Below are 22,462 nucleotides of genomic sequence, written 5' to 3' on the forward strand. Positions count from 1 at the left end.
ATGAAATGAAAATCTAAAATCTGTACAGTAAATTATAAGAACTATATCATGTATGGAAGTAACTTGATGACAAATCCAAATCAAATTCTTAACTGTAACTGGTTTGTTCTCGTTGGTCTGATAACAGATCTTTTGTCCTTTCTTTTTCAGTTTCTCACAGTAAATTTATAATGTGAGGAATTGTCATCAGACATTTTGTTCTAAAAACAAATGTGTGTTGTCCTCATCCACCCTAACATGTCAAATGCTGCTAACTAGCGTACGGATGTACATGTCCACATATTCCAAAATACTCTCATTTGAATTGATTATTATTTTTCTTCTCGTGCCTCCTAAGGAAAAGAAAATGATTGTCTGGTGCTCACACTGAAAAGTCCCAAGTTTTTACTGTTAATGATGAAAACTTGAATTCATAAGTAATAAAACCCCTTCACTATAATATGACCAGCGGCTTAAAGCAGCTGTGTAATGACATCACTAAGCCAGTTCACTGACTCTGTGACTGTTGTGTTACTGTTGGAATGAGCTGTGGCATTCAGCATTAACCCATAACATAAAGTTCAACCTTGAACAGCCATTGCATTGTTTTTGTAAATTGTTTACCAATTTTACTTGGCTTTGCTCAACTGTTTCCTCAAACAACAACCTACATGAATTCAAAGCTGAAGAATCAAATCAAGATGACTCAGAACAGTGAACAGGGCCGTGGTTTGATTTTAATCTAGTTTTATGAGGTGAAACACTGACTATGAATCAGTCTGAAACAGAACAATGAACCCAAAATGTAACTTAGTGTGTTTCATACTGATATAAACAGTAAATGTGTGTAACGTCCTCTACTCCTTCACTATGTTGGGTTTAAAATCATGTCGAACAGCCCTGGTGAGTTCCTCTGCGTATTCAGCGTACCTCCCAGTCATCTGCAGGGGAAACAAACAGTGACAGTACAGGTTATCACACCAGTGTTCACATAAACAGAATATATATATGTGTATATATTATAGCTGTGGAATACTGCAGTGGAGTAAAATGTACTGTATTTCACTCTGAATTGTCCAGTGACGTGTGTGTAAATGTCTTGAAAACTTGTATACATAAAACCTCCCTACAACACTTTCAATAAGAAAATGCAAGGATTAGCTGACTTTACCTTAAAACTCCATTTATCGCTGATTTGTCTGTTCAGGTTGAGATCCATCTCCACCACTAGCAGCCCGTCACGGGTCCGAGAGAGGCCCGGGGTGCGGCTACCGTCAGGAGCAGCCACGTAACTGGATCCATAGAAGTGTCCGAAGTCATGGTGAGCTGCAGAAAGTCAGGACAGACGCCTTTCACTGGTGCACATATTAATGCACATAGCTGCTCAATGTATGTGAGACCAAAACTCTGACCAGGAAAGAATTAAAGAAACCAATCAGTAAATGAAAAAGGTATACAGCAGCTCACTTGAAATCTATATAGTTAAGATATTAAACTGAAAAAATAAGTTGTAATAGCTCTATAATCTATAATTTAAGATAAAATCTGTAATGAAAAAGGAAAATGTATTCTACTGTATTCACTGGTCATGATAAATAGATACTTATATAACAGGAAAGGTAAAAAATAAACTTGTAACATTACAAAATTGCACATTTATTGATTATTTCTGATGTATCAGTTTTATTTCTAGTTTATTTGAACTTTTATTCTATTCACTTGCCCCGTAGATACATTTAAAGGAGCCAGTTAGCTACATGGCTACAGACCTATGTGTAGTAACATTAAGGTTATCTTTAAACCATAATCACAATTTAAATAAAAAGAAAGAATTTTTATGAATTGAAATAAATCTTGCACCTTTTTTTCCATCACCAGATGTGAATTCACTTTGGAAAGTTTCCTGGAGAAAACACCAGAACAAAACAATGCAAACATCCATCTTGTAAATTATTATAAATGCTGTGTATGAATCATGAACATCATGTGTATTATAACAGAGAGATTAGAGTGAACCTACTGTCCCCACACGGTTGATTGCACAAGTAAAACAGTGGTTAGCTATTGCTGCATTCCGGGCCTCTATAGGCCACATGGGCTCACTGTAGAAAACAAACAGGAAATATTATTAAAGTATATACAACATATTAATATATATCACCAAATGTATAAAAGACGTGCCACAGGTAATAATACAATTGAACCATCCAGGGACCCTGGATGCCAATCAAAGCCCAGGTTCTTTCTGCTGTCATTAGGAATGTTTAAACAAGGTCCCTAGAATTGTTCTTTAATTGTATTTATTCCCAGATTAGTTTATATTTAATCAAATAATCAGTAAATATGGGGCCATGAATGCACCGGTATAAAAATACTGTACACGGTGCACAGACAGGAGTCTGTTATATTAATCTGTAGCATGAAAATTATACGTAGACCCTGTTCAGAGCTGGTAAACATTCGTCCTGATCTGATCATTAGTGGTGAGCTCTAAGTTAACGTCTCAATGCACCCAAATGCATCCTGAATGTGTCCCGAGGTCTGATCACTCAGATCATATTCAGAGGTGGTCTGAGACACATGTGGGATTATTCTTTTTGCTGTACGACACAAGTCCGTTCTGGGACCATGTGAAGGACCACCTGCTCAGCTGACGTCTCGGACCTGCTACAGTTTCACAAAGAATCAAAATATATATATTTTGACTCTCCTCAGTGTGTATATGTGGATTTGTTTGTGGCCACATGATTAATCCTGATCACCACATAATCATAGAATGAATATGAGCTTCCACTCAGTCCCTCCTGACTCTGCTCTCCTTCTTTCTCTCTCTCTCTGTCTGCAGACACACAGACACAGACATTGACAACAGACACATCTATCAACAGACAAACTTAACACTGACCATTTGTGATCAGATCTCTCAGGACAGACGTTAATATCAGATCTGTCCGGGAACTTTCTTGATTCAGTCTTTTACCTGAGGGCTCCAACGGTAGCTGAGGGGTTGAAGATGATCTCTGCTCCATTCATACTGTACATGAACCAGTTCAGAGGGTGATGGCGCCCGTAGCAGATATTCACAGCTATCTTACCGAACTGCGTCTGGAACACTGTGTGGCCAGTGTCGCCCTCCATGTAATATGTAGACTGTAAAAACAAAAAACAGTGAACACTGCAGTTTGACTGTGGATCCAACAGTTTGAAGGAGAACGTCCACCCACCTCATTAAAGTCTCCAATCCTGGGAATATGGTGCTTCCTGCTCTTTCCCAGTACATTTCCAGAGTTAGATATCACCACTGCTGTGTTCCAAATAGTGTTGTGCAGCTCCTCCCGCTCCAGGATTGGGGATATAACCACCATGTTGTACTTTTTGGCCAGCTAATAACAGAATAATTGTGTTTTCAGACATGCCCCTGCAGTGAATCTCATCTGTGACACTGTAGCAGACCTGTGGACCTGTAACCTCACCTCTTGGCAGAAGCGTGTGGTGTATCCCTCTTCAGCCGACTCCGCAAACTCCGTCCATGGGTCTTTTTCACGGGTGCAGAAAGCAAAGGGCATGGCTGTCGACAGACACAAGTTTGTTTTACCGGGATCATCTGATTTGAAATTTGAATGAAAATGTAATTTTACAGCTGTGATTGTGACTCATGAAAGTACACACTCCAGGTCTCCTGAAAGCAGATGATGTTCACACCACACATGGCTGCCACCTCGACCATTTCACCAACCCGGCTGTGCATGGCATTGATCTGTGGAGGGAACATCAAGAAATCCATTCTATCAAATATCCCACAACACGTCTCTCTGAACACGTTTCATGTGTCCTGACCTGGTCCAGGATGGGTGCGTCGGTGGGCAGAACAATGCGGTGCTGTATGAGTCCCACCCGGATCGTCCTGGGCGGCCTCAGCTGTTCTGGAGCAGCTTCAAACCCATGACCCTTCAGCTCAAAGTCACGTTCAGAGGCAGCGTCCACAGCACACGCCGGGAGCTCCAACTTCCTGTGATGGGCAGAAGATTCAAGGTTAATTCCCATCAACAAGAAAGCACAGTCTTACAAGTCTTTCGAGAGGGGTCTGGCTGCAGACCTCTCGCGTCAGGCCTCTTCCTGTGCAGGCTCTCGTCTCAGGCCTACCTCCAGCGTGAGGCCCGGAAATGAAAAAAAATTCCTCGGATCCAGAAAAAAACAGAAGGCGGAGACTCCGACGTCGCTCACGTGCTAGTTGTGACAGTAAGTGAGACTTTTAAAAATGAAGGTGCATGAGTTATGTTTGCACGTAACTACCTAATTAAGTTTGTTAGTGAGGGAGTTTATTTGTAATGCGTTAAATAATTAATTTGAGACATAGCTAAATGTTGAACAAAATACGAGTTTTATAGGCTAAATTGCATTCAGCATCTATGCTAGCTTTCAGATCTGCAAGTCCGCTTCTCCGCGGTTTTGCTGACCCCCCTCCTGCTATATCTAACCGTTAATAAATCAATTGGTAGCTCTGTTGATAGGTGTTACGATATTTACTTTTGTGTAGTGTTACCTGTAATAAACAAGGTATTGGCCTACTTATTACGAGGCGCGTTTGTGCCGTGGTGTTAGTGATATGACATTTTTTGCAAAGTACAAGTATGTAACATCACAATCAGTCTGAAGCTGTTTAACTTGCTTCAACTGAAATAAAATATTGAATATAATATCACTATTTTGTGTTATGTAGATGCATCACTCCATTCTTCCAACAAGTGATGACCACTTCAAATTCTGAAATTCAAATTTGAAAATGTGGATGACATGTGGGTCTTTTGTGACGAGATTGTGGATAAAAGAGGATACACAACCTACACTGAAACTCAAGTGACGGCTAATAAAGATGGTGTTTAATAAAAGACTGAATAGAACCAAGTGATTTTGTTCTTTTTTGAAATTTTTGTACTTTTATCTGTTTTCCTTATTGCTTTAATTATATGATATATTTATATAGTATTCATTGCATTCATTCATTCATTTTCTATACCACTTATGTTCACCCTGGACAGGTCGCCAGTGTATCGCAGGGCCGACATATACAGACAGACAACCATTCACACTCTCATTCACACCTATGGACAATTTAGAGTCACCAATTAACCTAACCTGCATGTCTTTGGACTGTGAGAGGAAGCCGGAGTACCCGGAGAGAACCCACGCATGCACAGGGAGAACATGCAAACTCCACACAGTTGGAACCCAGAACCCTCTTGTTGTGAGGCAACAGTGCTAACCACTGCACCACCGTGCCGCCCATTTATATGCATTACTTATATTTATACATACATATTTATATAGTATATTAATATTAATTATTATATGTTTATATATTTACTTATATTATACAATGAAGATCACAGGTGAGTTATTGCATTTCAATAGTTTTATCTATTCCTCTCCTCCCTAAATGTTGACAATTTTGTATTTAAGCATAGTTAACAACCTAATTGGCCTCAATAGTCTTAAGATCTTAATGTCATTGAAGACAAAAGTCGAATCATTTAATACAATAGATTTTTTTTTTTTAAAGGCATTTACCTTATATAAATGTTATGCATGAGCGTTTAAGTCTCTGAACAAATGTACATAGATTGATGTGTTCATACTCTTCAGAGGGACTCCAGGTAGACAGGCATAACCCTACCCCATTAAGACTAATATTTTGCTGGTGTAATCGGTAAATGCCACAAATAAAGGATTGACAACATCAAAAGTGTTACATATATTTAAGAAACTAATAGCTTTTCACGTTGTTGGGCGCACTTCCGGTCCCAACCGACCTCACGCTGGAGGTGGTTTTATTTTGAAGTTTGTTGCGCGCACTTCCGGTCCCAACCGACCTCACGCTGGAGGTGGTTTTATTTTGAAGTTTGTTGCGCGCACTTCCGGTCCTAAACGGCCCCACGCTGGAGGTGGGTCTGAGACGAGAGCCTGCACAGGAAGAGGCCTGACGCGAGAGGTCTGCAGCCAGACACTCTTGAGTCTTTCGTCAGGCCACGGGTTTAGGTCTAGAATCTGCAACGCCTTTGACATAATTAATCAACAGAAAATAGATTTTCTATGAACTATTTTGATCATCAGTCAGTTCAGACATCAAGAAGAAAATGACAAACATTAAGAGGTTGTCAGCTCTTATTTGTCATATTAGTCAGTAAATGTAGTTTTGGACAGTTGTTGGACATAAGTAATTTGAATATGTTGCCTATGGGTCATTCCCTGTCAAATCATTTCAGGTTGCAGCTGCATTATCGTACATTTTTAAATGTTTCTGTTTTCATATTTTTTCAGCCCTTTACATTTTTAGCTCTGTATCTGGGATATCTTGACAAGTATTGTTACCAGCCTCATCAAACTAAGAGGGACAGACATATACTGCACACAATTGTAATTCTATTCTAACTTTGGCAAAACAATAGGTTTAAAACAACTAAACAAGGATGATATTTGAGCCACAATGAACCCTTATGTCTGCTTCGATGTGATATCAATGTTAAACTGACCCAAACAATGCTATTACAACTTGTTTTATTCATTACATCTCTATATCCATTGGCACAAATAATAATAGATGGGATTTGCAGAAAAATGATGATTGATTGTGTCTGCTTGTAAAGAATTTGGTTTATAATCCACTCAATATCTCTCCCTCAGGAGTTCAGCTCTTGTTTGCCAAAACCAGGGAAGAAAATCAATAGACGTGCAGTTCAAACTGTTAATGATTCAGGGACTCTGGCAACCTGCTGACCTCTAGCCTGCAAAGTTAAGTGAACCTGAGAAGAATCATTTTCTAAATAAGGCGTTTTTTGAGAGTGTCAAAATAAATAAGGGTAAAAAAAAAAAAATATTATTTAGTTATTTAAACACAAACATAACACAGGCAAAATGAAGATTAAAAAGAAACTGTTGCACCACTTTCCTTGAGTGTGTCTGACTTCACTCTACTATTATTTTACAGACAAAACAAGCAGACAACTGAAATAATCTGCAGATGAATGGAGATGAGGGTTACTTTTGACAGAGTAACACTTTGTTTCACCAGGTCAGTGGTTGTGCATGTTGCTGCAGCTCTGAGCACTCAGACCAAAGTCCATTCAACTTTAAAACAACGGACCTTTACAGAGCAATCATTTAACAACAGTAATGTGACATTAAATAAAACGGGTCCTCACTTCGTCTCCTTCCCGAACAGGATCCTGGAGACCTCGGACAGCTCAGCTGGAGGCAGGTGGCTCCGCAGACACTCCTCCACAGACTCGAACTCGCACCCCGACATTGTTGCGCCTTGTTCGGATTCTCTGCTTCGGGCTGCGGCGGTACGGACCTCTGTGAGTCGCTGCTGTCCGTTGGTTAATGTCCGTTAATGTCTCACTGGTTATATAAGCTGCACGTGTCTTCAGGGACACTGACTGTGTTTGGAAAGGAAGGGTCTGCTCTGCGCCCCGGATTGTCACAACCCGTCGGTGCCGCTAGGAGGCGCCCGCGGCCTGAGACAGGAACATGAAGTGGTTCAAAGTTCACACGTTCACATACAGTCTATGGTAAATACACAACTCAGTTCATAATCAATAAACCCAACACTTGAACACATTAAACCACACATGACTCTCAGTGACTGATCACACTCAATTACTGCACTTAATGTTCTACACTGAAATGAATGCAACATAGTTAAAACAGTATATACTATTTTTAATATATATATATAGTTTATTATAGATTTAAAACTATATTTTACACCATATATATAAATATATATGAACACAGTACTTACACAGCATGTTTTTATACAAAAAATAACTTTAATACATACATACTAACATAATATATATAACATACCACATTGTTAAAAATATATGTAGGTATGTGTTTGATTGATGTATATGAGGCAGTGGGTTACATATAGATATAGTTTAATATTCATAGTTTATTATTTAAAAACATTGTATGAAAAAATACATCTCAGAATCTTTAAAAGATATTTGGAACATTCAAAAACAAAGGTTTGTTTCTTATTAAGCTTGTCTGACAATTTGACAAAACACTTCCATTAAACTCTGATGATACCAAAATACTTAACCATCACAGATTCACATTGTTCTTGTTAGAATCACAGAAGCAGCTTTACCCTAAACACAACAAGGTTTTCATTAAACTGTGCTACATCTCTGGCTCCTTGTGTTTACAGATCCTCATATCACAGAAGTGTTCTTTTCTGTTCCTAATTTATCTGCTTTATAAATCCCGACTAACATTATAATATTTTACATACTGACATCCGTTTATAGACAGTTATTGAATCCTTCTCTTCATTTAAAATGTTAGCTGGTCCAACGGTTTTGTATAAACTAAACTCACTATCCCACAGCTCACACTGAAAACTAACCTCTGACAGTTGGGATTTAGAGGGTATAATGTATAATGAATCCATTCCTTATTGTTAGATGTCAGGTGAGGAAATCACAAACACATGCTGACTTCACACAAACATGAACATATAACAGGTGCACAGGAAAACACACAGACAGCAGATGTAGCGTGAGTGGTCTGTCCATAATAAAACTAACAAGCCAAATGCATTCTGCTAGTAAATCTATAATGTCATGGTATTTTCTGAGAACAATTCATTTTGATGTACTTATATTTTAAAACAGAATTACTCACAAGTCAGTTAGCATCAAGGGAACATAGGCCTCTTTACCAAATTGCTATTTCTGATGACTTCTTCAGATGGATGCATGAATTCAGATACATGTCAGGTTTTCTGTCAGGTCCTCCATAGAAAAGTGACCGACAGAAATCCGACATAAAAGTGTGTGGTGACTATTTCATTTTGTGGCTCTTGTTATTTGCAGGGATGTTCCTGCTCCGGGTTTGGTTGACAGGAAATCTCCTCTGTGTGCGTCCTCTGATCTGTCTGTCTTGCTCCTTGTTGGGGTTTGTTAGTTTCCTCAACAGCTCTACATCAGAAGACATGACAAACATAAACTGAGGTATGCTTTGACCAACAGGAGGCCTCAGAGAGCCATTTCGCTTCCACAGGTCTACAGGTCAGTCAGTACCGTTCCTCTGCTGTGATGTGAGTATTCACCTGTTAACTCAGGATGACTCTGGCTGTAGTTGTTCAAGAGAGACACGTATTTCCGACCTCCAGTATCTTCATCTCCTGGAGGAAAGTAAAGTCATGAATTCTGATGTGTGATTAAGCTGAGACTGAAATCTACTTTTTGTACTAATACTGTCAAGAGCAAAGAGTTTATGTCCACCACAATCAAAATATAATATAATCTAGAAACCATTGGATGGATGAACGGATGGAAAGATGGATGGACAGATGGATGGACAGACATCAGACTTACGGCAGACGTGTAGGAGGACATAGTATTGTCTCTGGACCAACATGCTGCTGGCCAGAGCCACACTGTGCTGCTTGTCCTGTAAGTTCATCACTGAACCACTGCTGTCCATCAGGTCCACACACTCTACACAAACAGCAGCTTGGTTTTAATTTCTTTCTCCTTCAAAGAGTGAATGTAATGAATCTGGTGACTTGTCAGTCAGTTGATGACATGGATTTATTACATTTCACACGTATCATACCTTGTATTTATTGAAGTAATGAATTGTAGAAGTAACTCACCTTGATTTTCAGGCATATTCTTTCCAAACAAATGATAAATATGAAAATAGGGGAGTTGATGGTTTATGCACATTATGTTGCTGTAACACTGTATTGATCACCATGATACAGTAGTTTTCCTACTACAACTCCAAGAGTATTCATATTTTGTACTAATGTTCAATATAATAATTCAATAATCTTCAGTGATGATTTAGGCAAAAGAATTTAATTTAAAATAATCCCAGTGTTGTTTCACTAGTCTGTGTCATCTAAACTGTAGAAATTGCTGTTTTCATTACCTTAGGATATTTAAATCAGAGCAGGTCCTCTCTAAGGAGGCCACCATGTATTTCTACAGTAGTGCAAACTAAATAATCTTTTGAGTTGTTATGACAACTGAAGTGTAACACAGGTTCACTCTTGTGTTTGGATGGGGAGGGTGAGGTGAGGGGTGTTCAGCTGCAAAATGTAACTTCACCACTAGATGTCACTAGATGCTACACTCTGAACCTTAAACTATTTGTTTCAACTTAACAGCCATCCATCCATCCATGCATCCATTCATCCATTCATTCATCCATTCATTCATCCATTCATCCATTCATCCATCCATGCATCCTTGCATCCATGCATCCATTCATCCATGCATCCATTCAGTCATCCAGTCATCCATCCATCAATCAATCAATCCATCCATCCGTGATAACAAATATGAGATTCGGCTCAGATCAACCTGTTCATCAGTTCACAGTTCTTCTCTCATCTGGATGTTTTTTAATGGTCAGTGAGAGAACGGTTCAAAGAGACTTTGATAAAAAAAAAAACTCAAACCACCTGAAATCATAAGTCAGGGGGCAAAAGAAGGATTTTGAAAAGTGAGGAGGATGTGTGAACCCCGTGTCCTGAGTGGAAATGAACAAGACTGCAGTCCACTCAAACATTCACCTTTAAAGTCCAGACCACTCCTCTCCTTTACATGGCGTATGAAGTCTATCAGCTTACAGTTGAGATTGAACATTTCCATCCTGCTGTCTGTCAAGACATTCAAAACATTACAGATACAAACACTTAACATTCAGATCTGAACTTAGATTATTTCATAATTTATGTATTTCATTATTTCACACGTTTGCTATCTCTGTGCCTTCACAAAACAAACCAGTACACAATACATGCTGACTGCAGAATCAAAGTAACTACTTTACTGTAGTTCAGAGATGTTCCAGCACATTCAAATAGAATAATCATAATAATTCACATACCAGGTCTAATCCTACTTTTCATGGACAGAAACACTGATTCAAATGTTTTCAAACCAGACAGAATGGATGCATCTGTCTTTACTAACCTCCAAACAGAATAGTGACAAACATGTTCTGCTCCTGACTGTAGTTGAATTCCTCGGACGCTGCCTCGACCTGGGGTCTGAAGCAGCTGTTAATTCCAAAGAGTCCAGAGACGAACAGGCCCAGACTGGACTCACAGAGCAACAGCGGCTGTTAAGTCAGTGATGCTTTGTTCCAAAGACTCAGCTTTGAGGGAGAGGCTGTATGAAGTGGCCTGGATAATGTGCACACACAAACACACACACACACACACACACACACACACACACACACACACACACACACACACACACACACACACACATAAAGACACTTGTTGCATCCTCCTCTTCTTCTTCTCCTTTTCAAAACCAAAGTCTTTAAAAAAAAAGAGAAGAGGACAAGGGATGACTGTTGCTTGTATCCATGGAGTCTCTACACAGACACAGACCAACACTCTGGACTTTACAGCTTCTTTTTAGACAGTGATGTCATGACTGAGTGAAAAAAAGAGGTTTCTTAGAATTAATGCAGTTACGGCCCAGCCCAACACTGTTCTAAAATCCAGATTTAATCTTGATAATGGAGGCAGACACACGTTTACTATTCAGTTTGCAAGAAAAATAACTTTCTGATTTCCCTCTGTTTCCAGTCTTTATGCTAAAGTGCTGCATATTTAAGACTTAAGTTTTCTTTCGAGTGTATTTCCCCAAATTAAAAAATCTTTTCCTAACTGGATAGAGGTGAAACAGCATGAAATCATAACTTTGCAAGGATGCCGCTTAGTGGGACAAGATGTTGCCACACAAGAGAGCGACTGCGTGCAGAGACTCGGGAGGTCTCCGTGGTGAATCTTTAAAAAAGCATTAAAGACCCCAAGGGAAGCTTTCAAAAAGAAAACTCCGAGCCCTGTAACCTGAACTCACAAGGGAAAGTCCAGTGGAAGATAGGAAAATAAAGACCTCCAAAGATAGTTTGACTGCTTAATGAAGCATTTCCCAGAATGAGTAAATAGAACTGAAAAGTCTGAGAACTTTCAGATCTGATATGACACATGAGCCTGCCTGCATGTTGAGAAGTTCTTAAATCTACTGAATAATGACTGGGACTGTTTATGGCTGAATGTAAATACAGCAAGTACACATTGAAAACATAAAGCCATTTATTTAAAGACAGAACTTTGTGCCAACCTCCTCACAGAAGGTGATAGCTGCACTGGACTGAGGAGAGTCTAAAATCATTTTACAATCCATATCAAACCATCCCTCCATCCCTCCTCCAACTATGTCAGTAACTTAAATAAGCACAGAATCAAGTCACATTGCCACACTGAGCAAACACAAGGTTACAAATCAGCGTCACATCAACAACTTTGAGGTTTATCCTTTTAAAAATGTGAAACTATTCAAACACATGTACAGTCATTCATTTGTTTTTGTCCAAAAAGAAACAACATTGAGTCCTAAACATAATCAGAATCCATTAATCTGTGTTGGAAGTGCACGTAAGTTGCTGCCAAACAGCTGAAATCATGATGCAAAGTATAGACTGAAAGTAAAACAAACCTTTAACATTATGCAGATACTTTGCTGTACAGGTTGGTGGCGCTGTCTGTGCACCGTGCAGGGCCTCAAGATGGGGTGAGGCTATAAATGGTGTAAGTGATGACGCATTAATGCTGAAGAAACAATCCTCTGCTCGTACTCCATGATGGTGGTACAAGATAAAATGAATCAGACTTTATATCCACATCCCTGAAAATTAAAAGTATTTATGTATCAGATAAGTTTATCTCCAGCACGAGGCCCGTTCACATCAGAAGTGGCAGGATTCACATCTTCATCCAGTGACTATGGAACGTTCTCTCAACCTTCAAAGAGACATCATCCGAGGAGCAGACTGTCTCTTTGTCCATATTTGGCTGAGCCTTGGTGGGTTTTGCATTTTCATTGGACAGTAGAAACATCCATTTTCAGAGAGGAAGAGAAAGTTTTCAGTATTTTCTCCTCTGCTGAAATTAGAAGCAGTTCTTTGAACTGTGAAGTGTCTACACTTTAAAATAAGAAGTGGCACAGTGTGTTTAAACCACTTTTGTGATGCAGCACAAACTCTTTGGGAAACTAGCAGTACTCACAGACTCTTATAAAGGTTTAAATTAGATAGATAGATAGATAGATAGATAGATAGATAGATAGATAGATAGATAGATAGATAGATAGAGATGAAGAGAGAGAAAGAGAGAGAGAGATTTAAGTCATCTCAGTGATTTTCTACATAATCTGTTTTTTGTTTTTGTCTCCGTCTGTTGTTAGAAACATCATCAACATGCTCACTTGATCTCCATGAATCCTCTGGAGCCTCTCGCTTGGGCATTTGCGTTCTTACATACAGCAACTTAGGATAAAATCAGGAAATTATCTGGAGTCCAGTGCCTGTCTGAAAAAAGCATCAGTTATTCCCCCGCCCCTGCATCAGGAAACCTTCTCCACCTCACCACAGCTGCTCTTCCTGTCCTGTTTATTTAACAGTGATGCCACCTGGTCCTTATCCTCCCTGACTACAGGTCCACTGCTGCCACACTGCTGCTCCCCATACTGTAGGTGATGACCCACTGGGATCTGAGTTTGTCTGGGGGTCTGCAGTGGACACAGTTCCATCTGAGGACAGTGGGAGATGATGACTGACAGAGAGGGATGAGATACAGCCAAGAGTCCTCCCCCTACAGGAGAGATGAGAGCAGGGCAGATGTAGGAGCTTTCACAGTTGCTGCCGCTGCTGTGCTCAGTGAACATTTGAAAGCTGAGGCTGTTCGCCTTGAGTCTGATGGAGTCTGTGATGCTGTTGTGAGTGGAGTTGTGTTTACTGCTGCCACTCTCCAACAGCTCCTGCCGGCCCAGGATGTGGCGCCGGATAATCTTTCGGAAAGTCTGTCGGAACTCCCGGATTCTGTAGGCATAGATGAAGGGGTTGACCACAGAGTTGGCGTGAGAGAGGATAATGGCCACATACATGATCCAAGCCGGAGGACGATCACATTCGGGACAGAAGAGGGTGAAGCAGTTGATGATGTGTAAAGGCAGCCAGCAGACAGCAAACAGCCCCACGATGATGGCCAGAGACTTGGCGGCCTGGACCTCTTTCTGCAGCGTAGAGCCCGACTTCTCCCCATGAGCCGCCTTCCCCTCCATCAGCTTGAGCTGGTAACGAGCAGCCATGAAGATACGCAGGTAGATGGCCAGCATCAGCAGCAGAGGAATCAGTACGCAGGCGAAGAAGTTGAAGTAGACCATGTACTTCATTTCCACCACCTCCTCGAACAGGCACTTCATCAGGCCGGGCAGGCAGGAGACGGAGCTGTTGCCCCTCTCAGTCATCCTGTGCCAGCCCATCATTGGGGTCAGACCGATGATGATGGATAAAACCCAGCAGATGGCGATGATGCCACGAGCCCGCTGGCCTGTCACCAAACTGTTGTACCTGGGGAGGGAGACGACACGTCAAGCATCAGCTGTGTCTGTCAGCTCTCTGGGTCTTTTAATTTATTATATCTGAATTTATAATCATAATAATACAAGTGCCTGTCTGCTCAGAATGGACTGTTCTCTTATCGTGTGTTAATGGTCCAGAGTAATTTGAGAATTATTCCTTGCCATTAGTGAGTCCTCCTCAAACAGTTCTACAATACTTGTTTTTATTGTTTGTGTGTTGGACATTGTGTGCAGAGCTTTTATAAACAGTCTATGGTGCAGAGTGAAGTTAGAGAGCTTTATGTTCATCCTACCTGGTTTATCTGCACGGAAGATATTACAGTTTTTCATAAAATCTAATATTCTTAATATTAACTGGATTTCCTATCACTTGTCACATCTTTATATCTACAAGTATCACTCGTATTATTTCTATTATCACAACCAGTCTGACTGAGCTTTAAAATGACCTGGTCTCTCTCCCTTTTTCCAGATCCCCGTCTCCCCCACATTACGCTTGACGAGTTTCCCAAATTGCCCCTGACAGCTTTGCCGGCAGTGTGTGATTGTTGTATGATAATCTGCACATAGATACACTGTATGAATGTGTGTGGGTAAAAACTGTACTGTAAAGCACTTTTAGTGTTTATCAAGACTAGAAAAAAAATGACCATCCGCTCTACAAAGATTACTAAAATTCAATCAAATAAGCTGCCAACAATAAGACACATGGAATTTATAATATTTGTCCACAGCGTATTAATTTATCCTTCACTTGGCTCATCTGATTTGCCCCATGGAATCACAAACTCATCACGGAACTAAAAGAGAAAGAATAAATAAACAAAGCAGTTCAGGACTCCTCAAAGGAAGAGTCTATTTTGAGTGTGGGAGAGCAGCTGAGATCTTTGGCTTGTTTCTATGACATTCTTAAGATGTTAAAGTGCAAAGGTTAATGCTGCAAAAACAACTTCCTTCATCAGGGACGCAGAAAACAAACGTTTACAAATCCTAATGGATCTTCAGCAGGAGAAGAGTGAAAAACAGGAAGATAGATCTCAAAGCAGCTCTGAGGTTGAGCAAGACAACAGGTTTAATGGCTGGAGACCACCCGAAGAGAATGAGGTCCAAGCTGTCGTTTAGCATAAACAGCCAGATGAACGAATGTGTTTTTACAGTTAAATCATAAAGTCAGATCACACAGGGGCTTACAAGAGGGTCACACAGTCTGTATAAGCAATTAGAGCGATATTCATTTTGATTGCTCTCAGGGGAAGTCGCCGTTTCTGGACACACTTCAGATGATATGTCTTAGCTGATAGTCTGAGATGAAATATGACGTTTTACTGAGAGACCCTCGCTGCCTGGGAGTAAGAAAAAAAAAGCTAAAGAAAAATACATTACGGGACATTTTAAATGTGTTCTTTTTCTTGAAGATTATTTTATGCTCTTATTTTTTCTTCCACAATAAAGAACTTTTACAGCAACTTTTTTAAATAGTTTACACTGAAGGTATTATTGTAGTTATAGCTAATGTGTAATATGGTAATACTTTATATAGAGCACCTCCCTTCCTAACTGGCACCTTGGCTTAACCTGCACTTAAGCAGTAACAGGCCCGCACTTCTTTTTTTTATTATTTCTATGTCATTTTATAAGCAGTATTTATTGTTACACCAGGTTTTTAATGCTCTTAGCTTGATTGTTCTCTCCCTTGTACGTCGCTTTGGACAAAAGCGTCTGCTAAATGACTAAATGTAAATGTAAATGTAAATATATCAGTTATTCATTAAAATACTAAGTACAACTTTTGTGTTGCCTTGTTTTTGCTTTTCTTTGGTGCTTATTAACTTCTGTCATTGTTAATAAAATGCTGTTATAAATGTTTATAGCCAGCCCAGGTCTGGTCTGTAGGTATCTATATTAGTATATCATTATTCTATCAAGTCTAGAACACCTTGATAGCAAATAGATAGTAGTTCAAGTTTTTTATAAATGGTGTCGATCAGAATGTGACCTGGGAGATAAAACAATATCAACGATTATGGCAATAAAATTTCATCAACTGTAAACCAACAAAAGTTACAATTGACAGATTTTTAAAATGTTTTGCTGTATATCAAGTGTTTGTCGCAGGACAGTTTAAAACCATTACTTCCCTTAGGAGCTAAACATGTCTTTGTATTAAACTGAAATAATAATGTGTCATGTATTGTGATAATAATCAATTTCGAATGATATGAACATTTTTATCTTGATATAATTTTTGGCCTTATGCCTAGTGATACCAAACCTTTCTGTTTTTCTCTGACTAATATCTAACAAATTCAGTAAGTCCTCAGAGGGCTGTCCTCATGGTCACTGACCTGAGCGGTAACTTGATTGCAATGTAGCGGTCTATAGCGATGGCCAGCAGGCTGAAGATGGAGCTCTGAGTGAGAACCAGCACGAAGCAGGCGATGAAGAGGCAGCCGTAGAAGTTGGAGCAGAACCCGGTGCTGATCACGATGGCGAAAGGGATGGCCAGGACGCCCACGGCGATGTCAGCCACCGCTAGCGACACCACGAAGAAGTTGGTGATGGTCTGCAGGTTGCTGTTGAGGCACACGGCCCAGCAGACCAGCACATTGCCCAGCACAGAGAACGCAGCGATCAGCACTTCCAGGATGATGTAGAGGATGGAGGCGACGGGGTCTTCAGGCATGGTGAGACAAATGACGAGGTCACTGATGAGGAGGGAGGAAACCTCGCCTCAACGACCATTGCTGCTGTAGAATAATCTATCATTCCTCCTCAGTCCAGACACGGGACACAGTCGCCTCCATTCTCTCCTGGTGACAAAGAAAAGAACATTTTAAAAAGCTGCTCTGCTGTCCTCTCTCCTCTAACAGCACAACTGGAATGTTAAGGCTCCACAGATAGAGAGGTAGGTACAGAAGTGAAAAAGAGGAAACATCTTTATCATCAAGGAAGTGAATTTCAACTGACATGCACATCAGACATTTACCATAGCTACCATTGGTTAGTCACAATAAAAATAGACACACGAGAACAGAACACCACTTGACAGATTACACACACACACACACAGTTGTGCTCCCATGACTTTAGAGGACATTACAGAGAGACTTACTCATACTTGCCTAAACCTTAACTTTAAAACATGTCTTCACCTTGAAATGAAATTATACACATTATGTGTCATCGAACTTGACGGTCAAAAACTTGACAATCAAATAAAATGACTCACTGTTTGGGAAAAAATATCTTGAAAAAGTCCCACATTACTGACTGATAAAGTCCAAGACCAAAAAGACCAAAGGCCAAAAATGTTCCTCCTTTCATCAGACCAACCTCTCCTCTCTCAAAGCATCTGTGAAGTCCAGTGTGACTGTCTGTGGGGCTACACATGGTTTAATACTCTCTAGAAAGGATGGTATTGTTGCTCGTTTCCTTCCCTCAGGAAACATTGGTTATACCCCTGACCTCTAAACAGTTACTAACTGGTGAGTATTTAATAGCTCAAAGTAAATATTGCACTACAATTTGCCAGAGGGTCAAAGGTCAGATACATCGATGCAATGCTCAATACTTCATGTCTGCTAGATGTGTTAAATAGCCAGTTTATTTGTTTGCACTAACTTTAAAGGCGCTCTAATCGATTTTGTGTTTGCAGCTTGTTTTTAAGAATTTCTTTAGCCCCTTTTGATTCATTTTTAATAACTCAGCTCTGGAGGTCTCTCTTAATCTGTGGCTTCAGTGGATGCCGTGTAGAGTGTGAGAAGAGCACACACCTTCTGAGCAGGTTTTGGTATGAAGCTATCATGCCAGGGATGTGGAGCAGGATAGCAAGAACGTTCTGGAGTCTTTCTGGGTTCTCCAGCTTCCTTTCACAGACTGAACACACGTTGATTGTGGTGAGGTTGATTGAAGAATTGTGTGTAATTGGTGTGAATGTGAGTGTGGATGGTTGTTTGGTTTTTTGTTTGTGTATCACTGGGGTCATGTTGGTCCTGCGATACACAAACACTGCCTTTACCACCACCGTTTACCCCGCCTCTTACCCAATGTCACCTGAGAGGCAGCAATCCTCAAAGGATAAACGGCAAGGATAATGGAAGGATGGATGGATAACAAATGGATGGACGTATGGACGGACAGATGGACAGATTTATGTATGGATAGAAGAATGGATGGACGAATAGATGGGTAGAGGAACGGAAGGACAGACAGACGGATGGATGGAAGTATGTAAGTATGGATGGATGGATGGATGGATGGACGGACGGACGGACAGATGGATGGATGGATGGATGGAAGTATGGATGGATAGATGGATGGATGGACGGAAGTATGGATGGATGGATGGATGGATGGATGGATGGATGGATGGATGGATGGACAGACGGAAGGACGGACAGATAGAAGTATGAATGGATGGACAAATCATAAATGAACAACATGTCATCTGGAGGATAATATTGAACCATACTGTGGTTTTGCAGCTGCTGCTTGTTTTGTAATGTGTAAATGTCACTGGATGAATGTGTCTTTTCTTCAGTCGTGGTTCAGACCTTTTTCCTTCCATGCCTCCTCTGTGCAGTGGTTGTTAGAATATGGCTCCTGGTCTCTTCTCAATTAGTGCATGACATTGAAGTTAGATTCCCTGATACCCACAGACCGTCTGCCATAAAAGGCTTAACAAACAGAAATCGGCTGTTTTTGCGGTGCTGGATTCCCTTAGAGGGAATGTTTCTTGGGGTTAGGCAGAGTTTTAGGAGATAACAGCTGTGCTGGAACACAGAGGTCTTTACTCTCTCAGTCAGGCTTTTCCCTTCGGGCCGGATCATACTGATACTAACGTCTTGTTATTCCAAGGATGTTAGATACTGCAAAGTTTTTTCATTCTATTTCACAAATAACTCTTTTGTTGGTCTCGATCCTCAGTGTAGCAGGTCTTCATTTGTCTCGATGTCATCTGAATACTACGCCAGCAATGCACCATAAAATAACAAACTATCCTGAAATAAAATGATGAAACAGAGAAACTCCAGGGATTAGTGAAATAGTGAAACAAGGGGACGTAAGGACTTTCTTAAAGACAGAAACTGAACTCTCTTTTAAATTCTGAAATAAAATGAAGGATTGATATACCATGATAAGTCTATTAATGTCTGAGTGAATTTGCCCCAAACCCCTTTGAGAGCACACCAAGAAAACACATCACCTCATTGTACTGCGTCACAGATGAAGCACAGGAGGAGCGAACATCCCACCTACAGCTTCCTGATAACAGACACTGTGATTGCGAACATGAGCTGCGCGCTCATGTTCGCTCAAAGAGACAACATGGCTGGTGGCAGGGCGACCGGACCGTGCGTCAACCAGAACAGGCAATAAGACAAACACTGACACACAGACAACAATAACTGTCATCACGCTCTGATCATTAAGTACCATGTTATAACTCGGAGATGAAGAACCAACCTTCCTACAAAATGTTTGTGTAATTGTCCTATCCACATTCTGTCACCTGCTCTCTCCCTCTCATCACTTTTGTGTGGACACAGGATTTCACACCTTGTTAAGACCTATGACTTGAGATTTGTGAATATGGGCTGCACAAAATTGAATTTGATCTTTTTTTAATTTTTCTCTGTCCCATCACCAGCTCTTCCTCGGGTGTGTTTCTCAGTGTGCAGGCATTGTTTTCCGATGATTAAGGGCTTTATATTATATTTTTCCAACGTTAAGATGTGAGATGGAGGTAGACCCTGCCTTCCTGATCTCCTGCAGGCCTAAAATGAGACTAGTTTTGCTCTGAGCTCATCAGTCTGGATTTGATCTGGACCAATTGTAGTCCTGGTTGATTCAAACATACCTAAGGCTGACTTAGGAGCTGACTCCACCCCAGCCAAGTTTAAATGTATATTTAAGCATCAAAATAAAGATGCAGTTGATTATGAAACAAAGCATTAACACCAACTAACCCCACACTCTTTTTCTTAAAGAAACTTGCATTAATAAAGTAGAGTGACATTCCTCCAACGAGGCCCAACACTCCCCTTAAATTCAACCGAGCTGCACCAGTTGCCCACACTTGCATCTGTTTCCTCTGTATGCCTGATTTTTTTTTGTTTTCTAAGAAATCAATGAAAATGTCAAAAAAATGTTAAAGATCCAGTGAGTAGCATCTAGTGGTAAAGTTGTATATTGGAACCAGATGATTACACTTAGTCACACCCGCTATTTTCGATCATGTTGAAGAAACAATAGTGGCCTTCAGTAACATAAAAATGGAAAAGCCATCTTTAATGTCATTGTTTGGTTTGTCTGTTCTGGGCCACTGTAAAAACATGGATGTCTAATGGGAGGACCCGCTCCGCACAAAGATATATACAGGTTGTTAAACGGTAACGAGTACACACTGATTCTTAGTCAGGTGATTGCAAACTAATGACAAGATAAATATGCATATTATACGTAGTTCCTTCCTCTAAATCCTGCACACTGGCCCTTTAAAGAAATGGAAAAGAAATTCCTTGTTTCACCCCCTGATCCAGATCCACTTCACAATGTTGTGTGATCTTACCTGACCCATCCTTCCACAGAGTTCCATGCTAATCTGTCTGGTTTTGTGGAATCTTGCTTAAAATCCAACCAATAAACAGTGGGGTTAAAAAAAAACTGCTTATAAAAATGTTCAAGCATAAGCTTGAGTCCTTAATGTTGAGTATTTACATGTTATGTACTTATGTCGCTTGAGTACTTTTATGTTGAGTACTTATAAATCTACTCTCGTGTCTACACCAGGGATCAGAGAGAATCCACATTTCGATCCTGCCCATGTCCTGTACATATGGTACATATTGTCAGTAAAGTTGAGTTTGACACAACAGCATCTTCTAAAGCTTGATCCGGTCATGTGATCAGATGCTGGTCACTAGACACACATGGTTTATGATGTGGACCGTGTTTGTGGACATACAGTAAGTGGACTGGGAGTCTGTTAAACACAGAGCAGCAGGCAGAGGACGGTGAAGGTGTATGGACAACTGATAAATAGACAGATCAATAAATCAGAGACTTGATGGACTCACTACAGGAATGATCGGGGTCAGTGTAGTTAAATACATTTTGCTCCAGCAGGTGTTTGAACCAGTGAGAGTGGGACAGCCTGCACCACATCACTTCTCCTTCACATGCAGCTCTGCTACTGGACACGTTTATCTTACATATAATATACAAATAATACAAATAATAAACCTGCAGAAAGACTGACCGAACTGAGAAGGCACAGCGAACAACTACATCACAACATTCAAACTCAGAATCTCACGCAGAATCAAACTTCGAATGGCTCACCTTGTTTGTCTGGATGTTCTTGCCCAGCGTAGAAAAGTAGATCTTTAAAAAGGGATGGAAGAAACGCTCCAGCTGAAAAATGAAAAGTGCAAATAGTTAGCGCTTCCTGAGCGACACGTGAGAGGCTCCCGAGATCAACACGAACAACCCGCCTCCGTTCACATGAGACTTCCTCCAGCACAGATCATAGATACACGATAATCACTGAGCGATTATCTGCTGATTCACTTCACACACGTTTAGACTGGTTCTTAACCTCCCTCCCTCTCTCTCTCTCTCTCTCTCTCTCTCTCACACACACACACACACACACACACACACACACACACACACACACACACACACACACAGTGTCCTCCTTCCTCTTTCAGAGGACATTACATTAACTTAGATTTCCTGCAGACTTGCTCTAACATTAACCACAGTTCTTGTGCTGTGTGCACAGATGAGTCTGTATTAAAAGAGATCACTGAGCCAAGCAGACGATCTGGACATCTTCTTATACTCGAGGCCACATATCCAGTTATTAGCTACTTAGTTACTACATTTTATATATCTATTAACTATCCCATGCACCAGTCTAAAGTCTTGTGGTGAAGGGGGCTAATCTATATCTTGAAGATGCCTATTCTTTGGAATCATTCAAAAACTAGTTTAAAAAATACTCCAATTTAAAA

At 40.4% G+C, this 22,462-nt stretch overlaps 3 protein-coding genes across 4 annotated transcripts; all 3 read right to left on the reverse strand.

Moving 5' to 3' along the window:
- Positions 1 to 694: 694 nt before the first annotated feature.
- upb1 (ureidopropionase, beta) lies at positions 695 to 7,471 on the reverse strand. Its single transcript, XM_020094027.2, has 10 exons — positions 7,179 to 7,471; positions 3,817 to 3,988; positions 3,649 to 3,736; positions 3,453 to 3,547; positions 3,204 to 3,362; positions 2,960 to 3,129; positions 2,000 to 2,081; positions 1,840 to 1,882; positions 1,151 to 1,305; positions 695 to 920 (listed from the first exon to the last, which is right to left on the reverse strand). The coding sequence occupies exons 1-10, from the start codon at positions 7,280 to 7,282 to the stop codon at positions 837 to 839; spliced, it is 1,152 nt and encodes a 383-aa protein (XP_019949586.2). The 5' UTR covers positions 7,283 to 7,471; the 3' UTR covers positions 695 to 836.
- A 375-nt stretch (positions 7,472 to 7,846) lies between these two features.
- LOC109633724 (uncharacterized protein C22orf15) lies at positions 7,847 to 11,959 on the reverse strand. The gene is made up of 5 exons (XM_020093750.2): positions 10,977 to 11,959; positions 10,574 to 10,660; positions 9,366 to 9,488; positions 9,098 to 9,172; positions 7,847 to 8,966 (listed from the first exon to the last, which is right to left on the reverse strand). The coding sequence occupies exons 1-5, from the start codon at positions 10,999 to 11,001 to the stop codon at positions 8,830 to 8,832; spliced, it is 447 nt and encodes a 148-aa protein (XP_019949309.2). The 5' UTR covers positions 11,002 to 11,959; the 3' UTR covers positions 7,847 to 8,829.
- Positions 11,960 to 12,097: 138 nt separating this feature from the next.
- On the reverse strand, positions 12,098 to 22,156 carry adora2aa (adenosine A2a receptor a). Of its 2 annotated transcripts, none has more exons than XM_020093638.2 (3): positions 21,786 to 22,156; positions 16,787 to 17,251; positions 12,098 to 14,430 (listed from the first exon to the last, which is right to left on the reverse strand). In XM_020093638.2, the coding sequence occupies exons 2-3, from the start codon at positions 17,122 to 17,124 to the stop codon at positions 13,425 to 13,427; spliced, it is 1,344 nt and encodes a 447-aa protein (XP_019949197.1). In that variant the 5' UTR covers positions 17,125 to 17,251; positions 21,786 to 22,156; the 3' UTR covers positions 12,098 to 13,424. The 2 variants fall into 2 exon arrangements, with proteins under 2 accessions (XP_019949197.1, XP_069380371.1); XM_069524270.1 differs by lacking the exon at positions 21,786 to 22,156 and adding an exon at positions 18,215 to 18,694.
- Positions 22,157 to 22,462: the final 306 nt, after the last annotated feature.

The sequence above is a fragment of the Paralichthys olivaceus genome, chromosome 4, assembly GCF_024713975.1.
Source record: "Paralichthys olivaceus isolate ysfri-2021 chromosome 4, ASM2471397v2, whole genome shotgun sequence".
Lineage (NCBI taxonomy): Eukaryota > Metazoa > Chordata > Actinopteri > Pleuronectiformes > Paralichthyidae > Paralichthys > Paralichthys olivaceus.

Bases quoted from the DNA above. Each gene is read 5' to 3' on its own strand.
- LOC109633724 (XM_020093750.2), bottom strand. From the start codon at position 11,001: ATGTTTGTCACTATTCTGTTTGGAG. The intron at 10,661-10,976 runs GTTAGTAAAGAC...ATGTCTTGACAG, and splicing joins TGTCACTATTCTGTTTGGAG to ACAGCAGGATGGAAATGTTC. The intron at 9,173-9,365 runs GTAAGTCTGATG...ACTTTCCTCCAG, and splicing joins TGTCCTCCTACACGTCTGCC to GAGATGAAGATACTGGAGGT.
- adora2aa (XM_020093638.2), bottom strand. From the start codon at position 17,124: ATGCCTGAAGACCCCGTCGCCTCCATCCTCTACATCATCCTGGAAGTG. The intron at 14,431-16,786 runs GTCAGTGACCAT...CTCCCTCCCCAG, and splicing joins GCAATCAAGTTACCGCTCAG to GTACAACAGTTTGGTGACAG.
- upb1 (XM_020094027.2), bottom strand. From the start codon at position 7,282: ATGTCGGGGTGCGAGTTCGAGTCTGTGGAGGAGTGTCTGCGGAGCCAC. The intron at 3,989-7,178 runs GTGAGGACCCGT...TGCCCATCACAG, and splicing joins CTGTTCGGGAAGGAGACGAA to GAAGTTGGAGCTCCCGGCGT. The intron at 1,306-1,839 runs GTGCAAGATTTA...GACTTTCTGCAG, and splicing joins ATCTGGTGATGGAAAAAAAG to CTCACCATGACTTCGGACAC.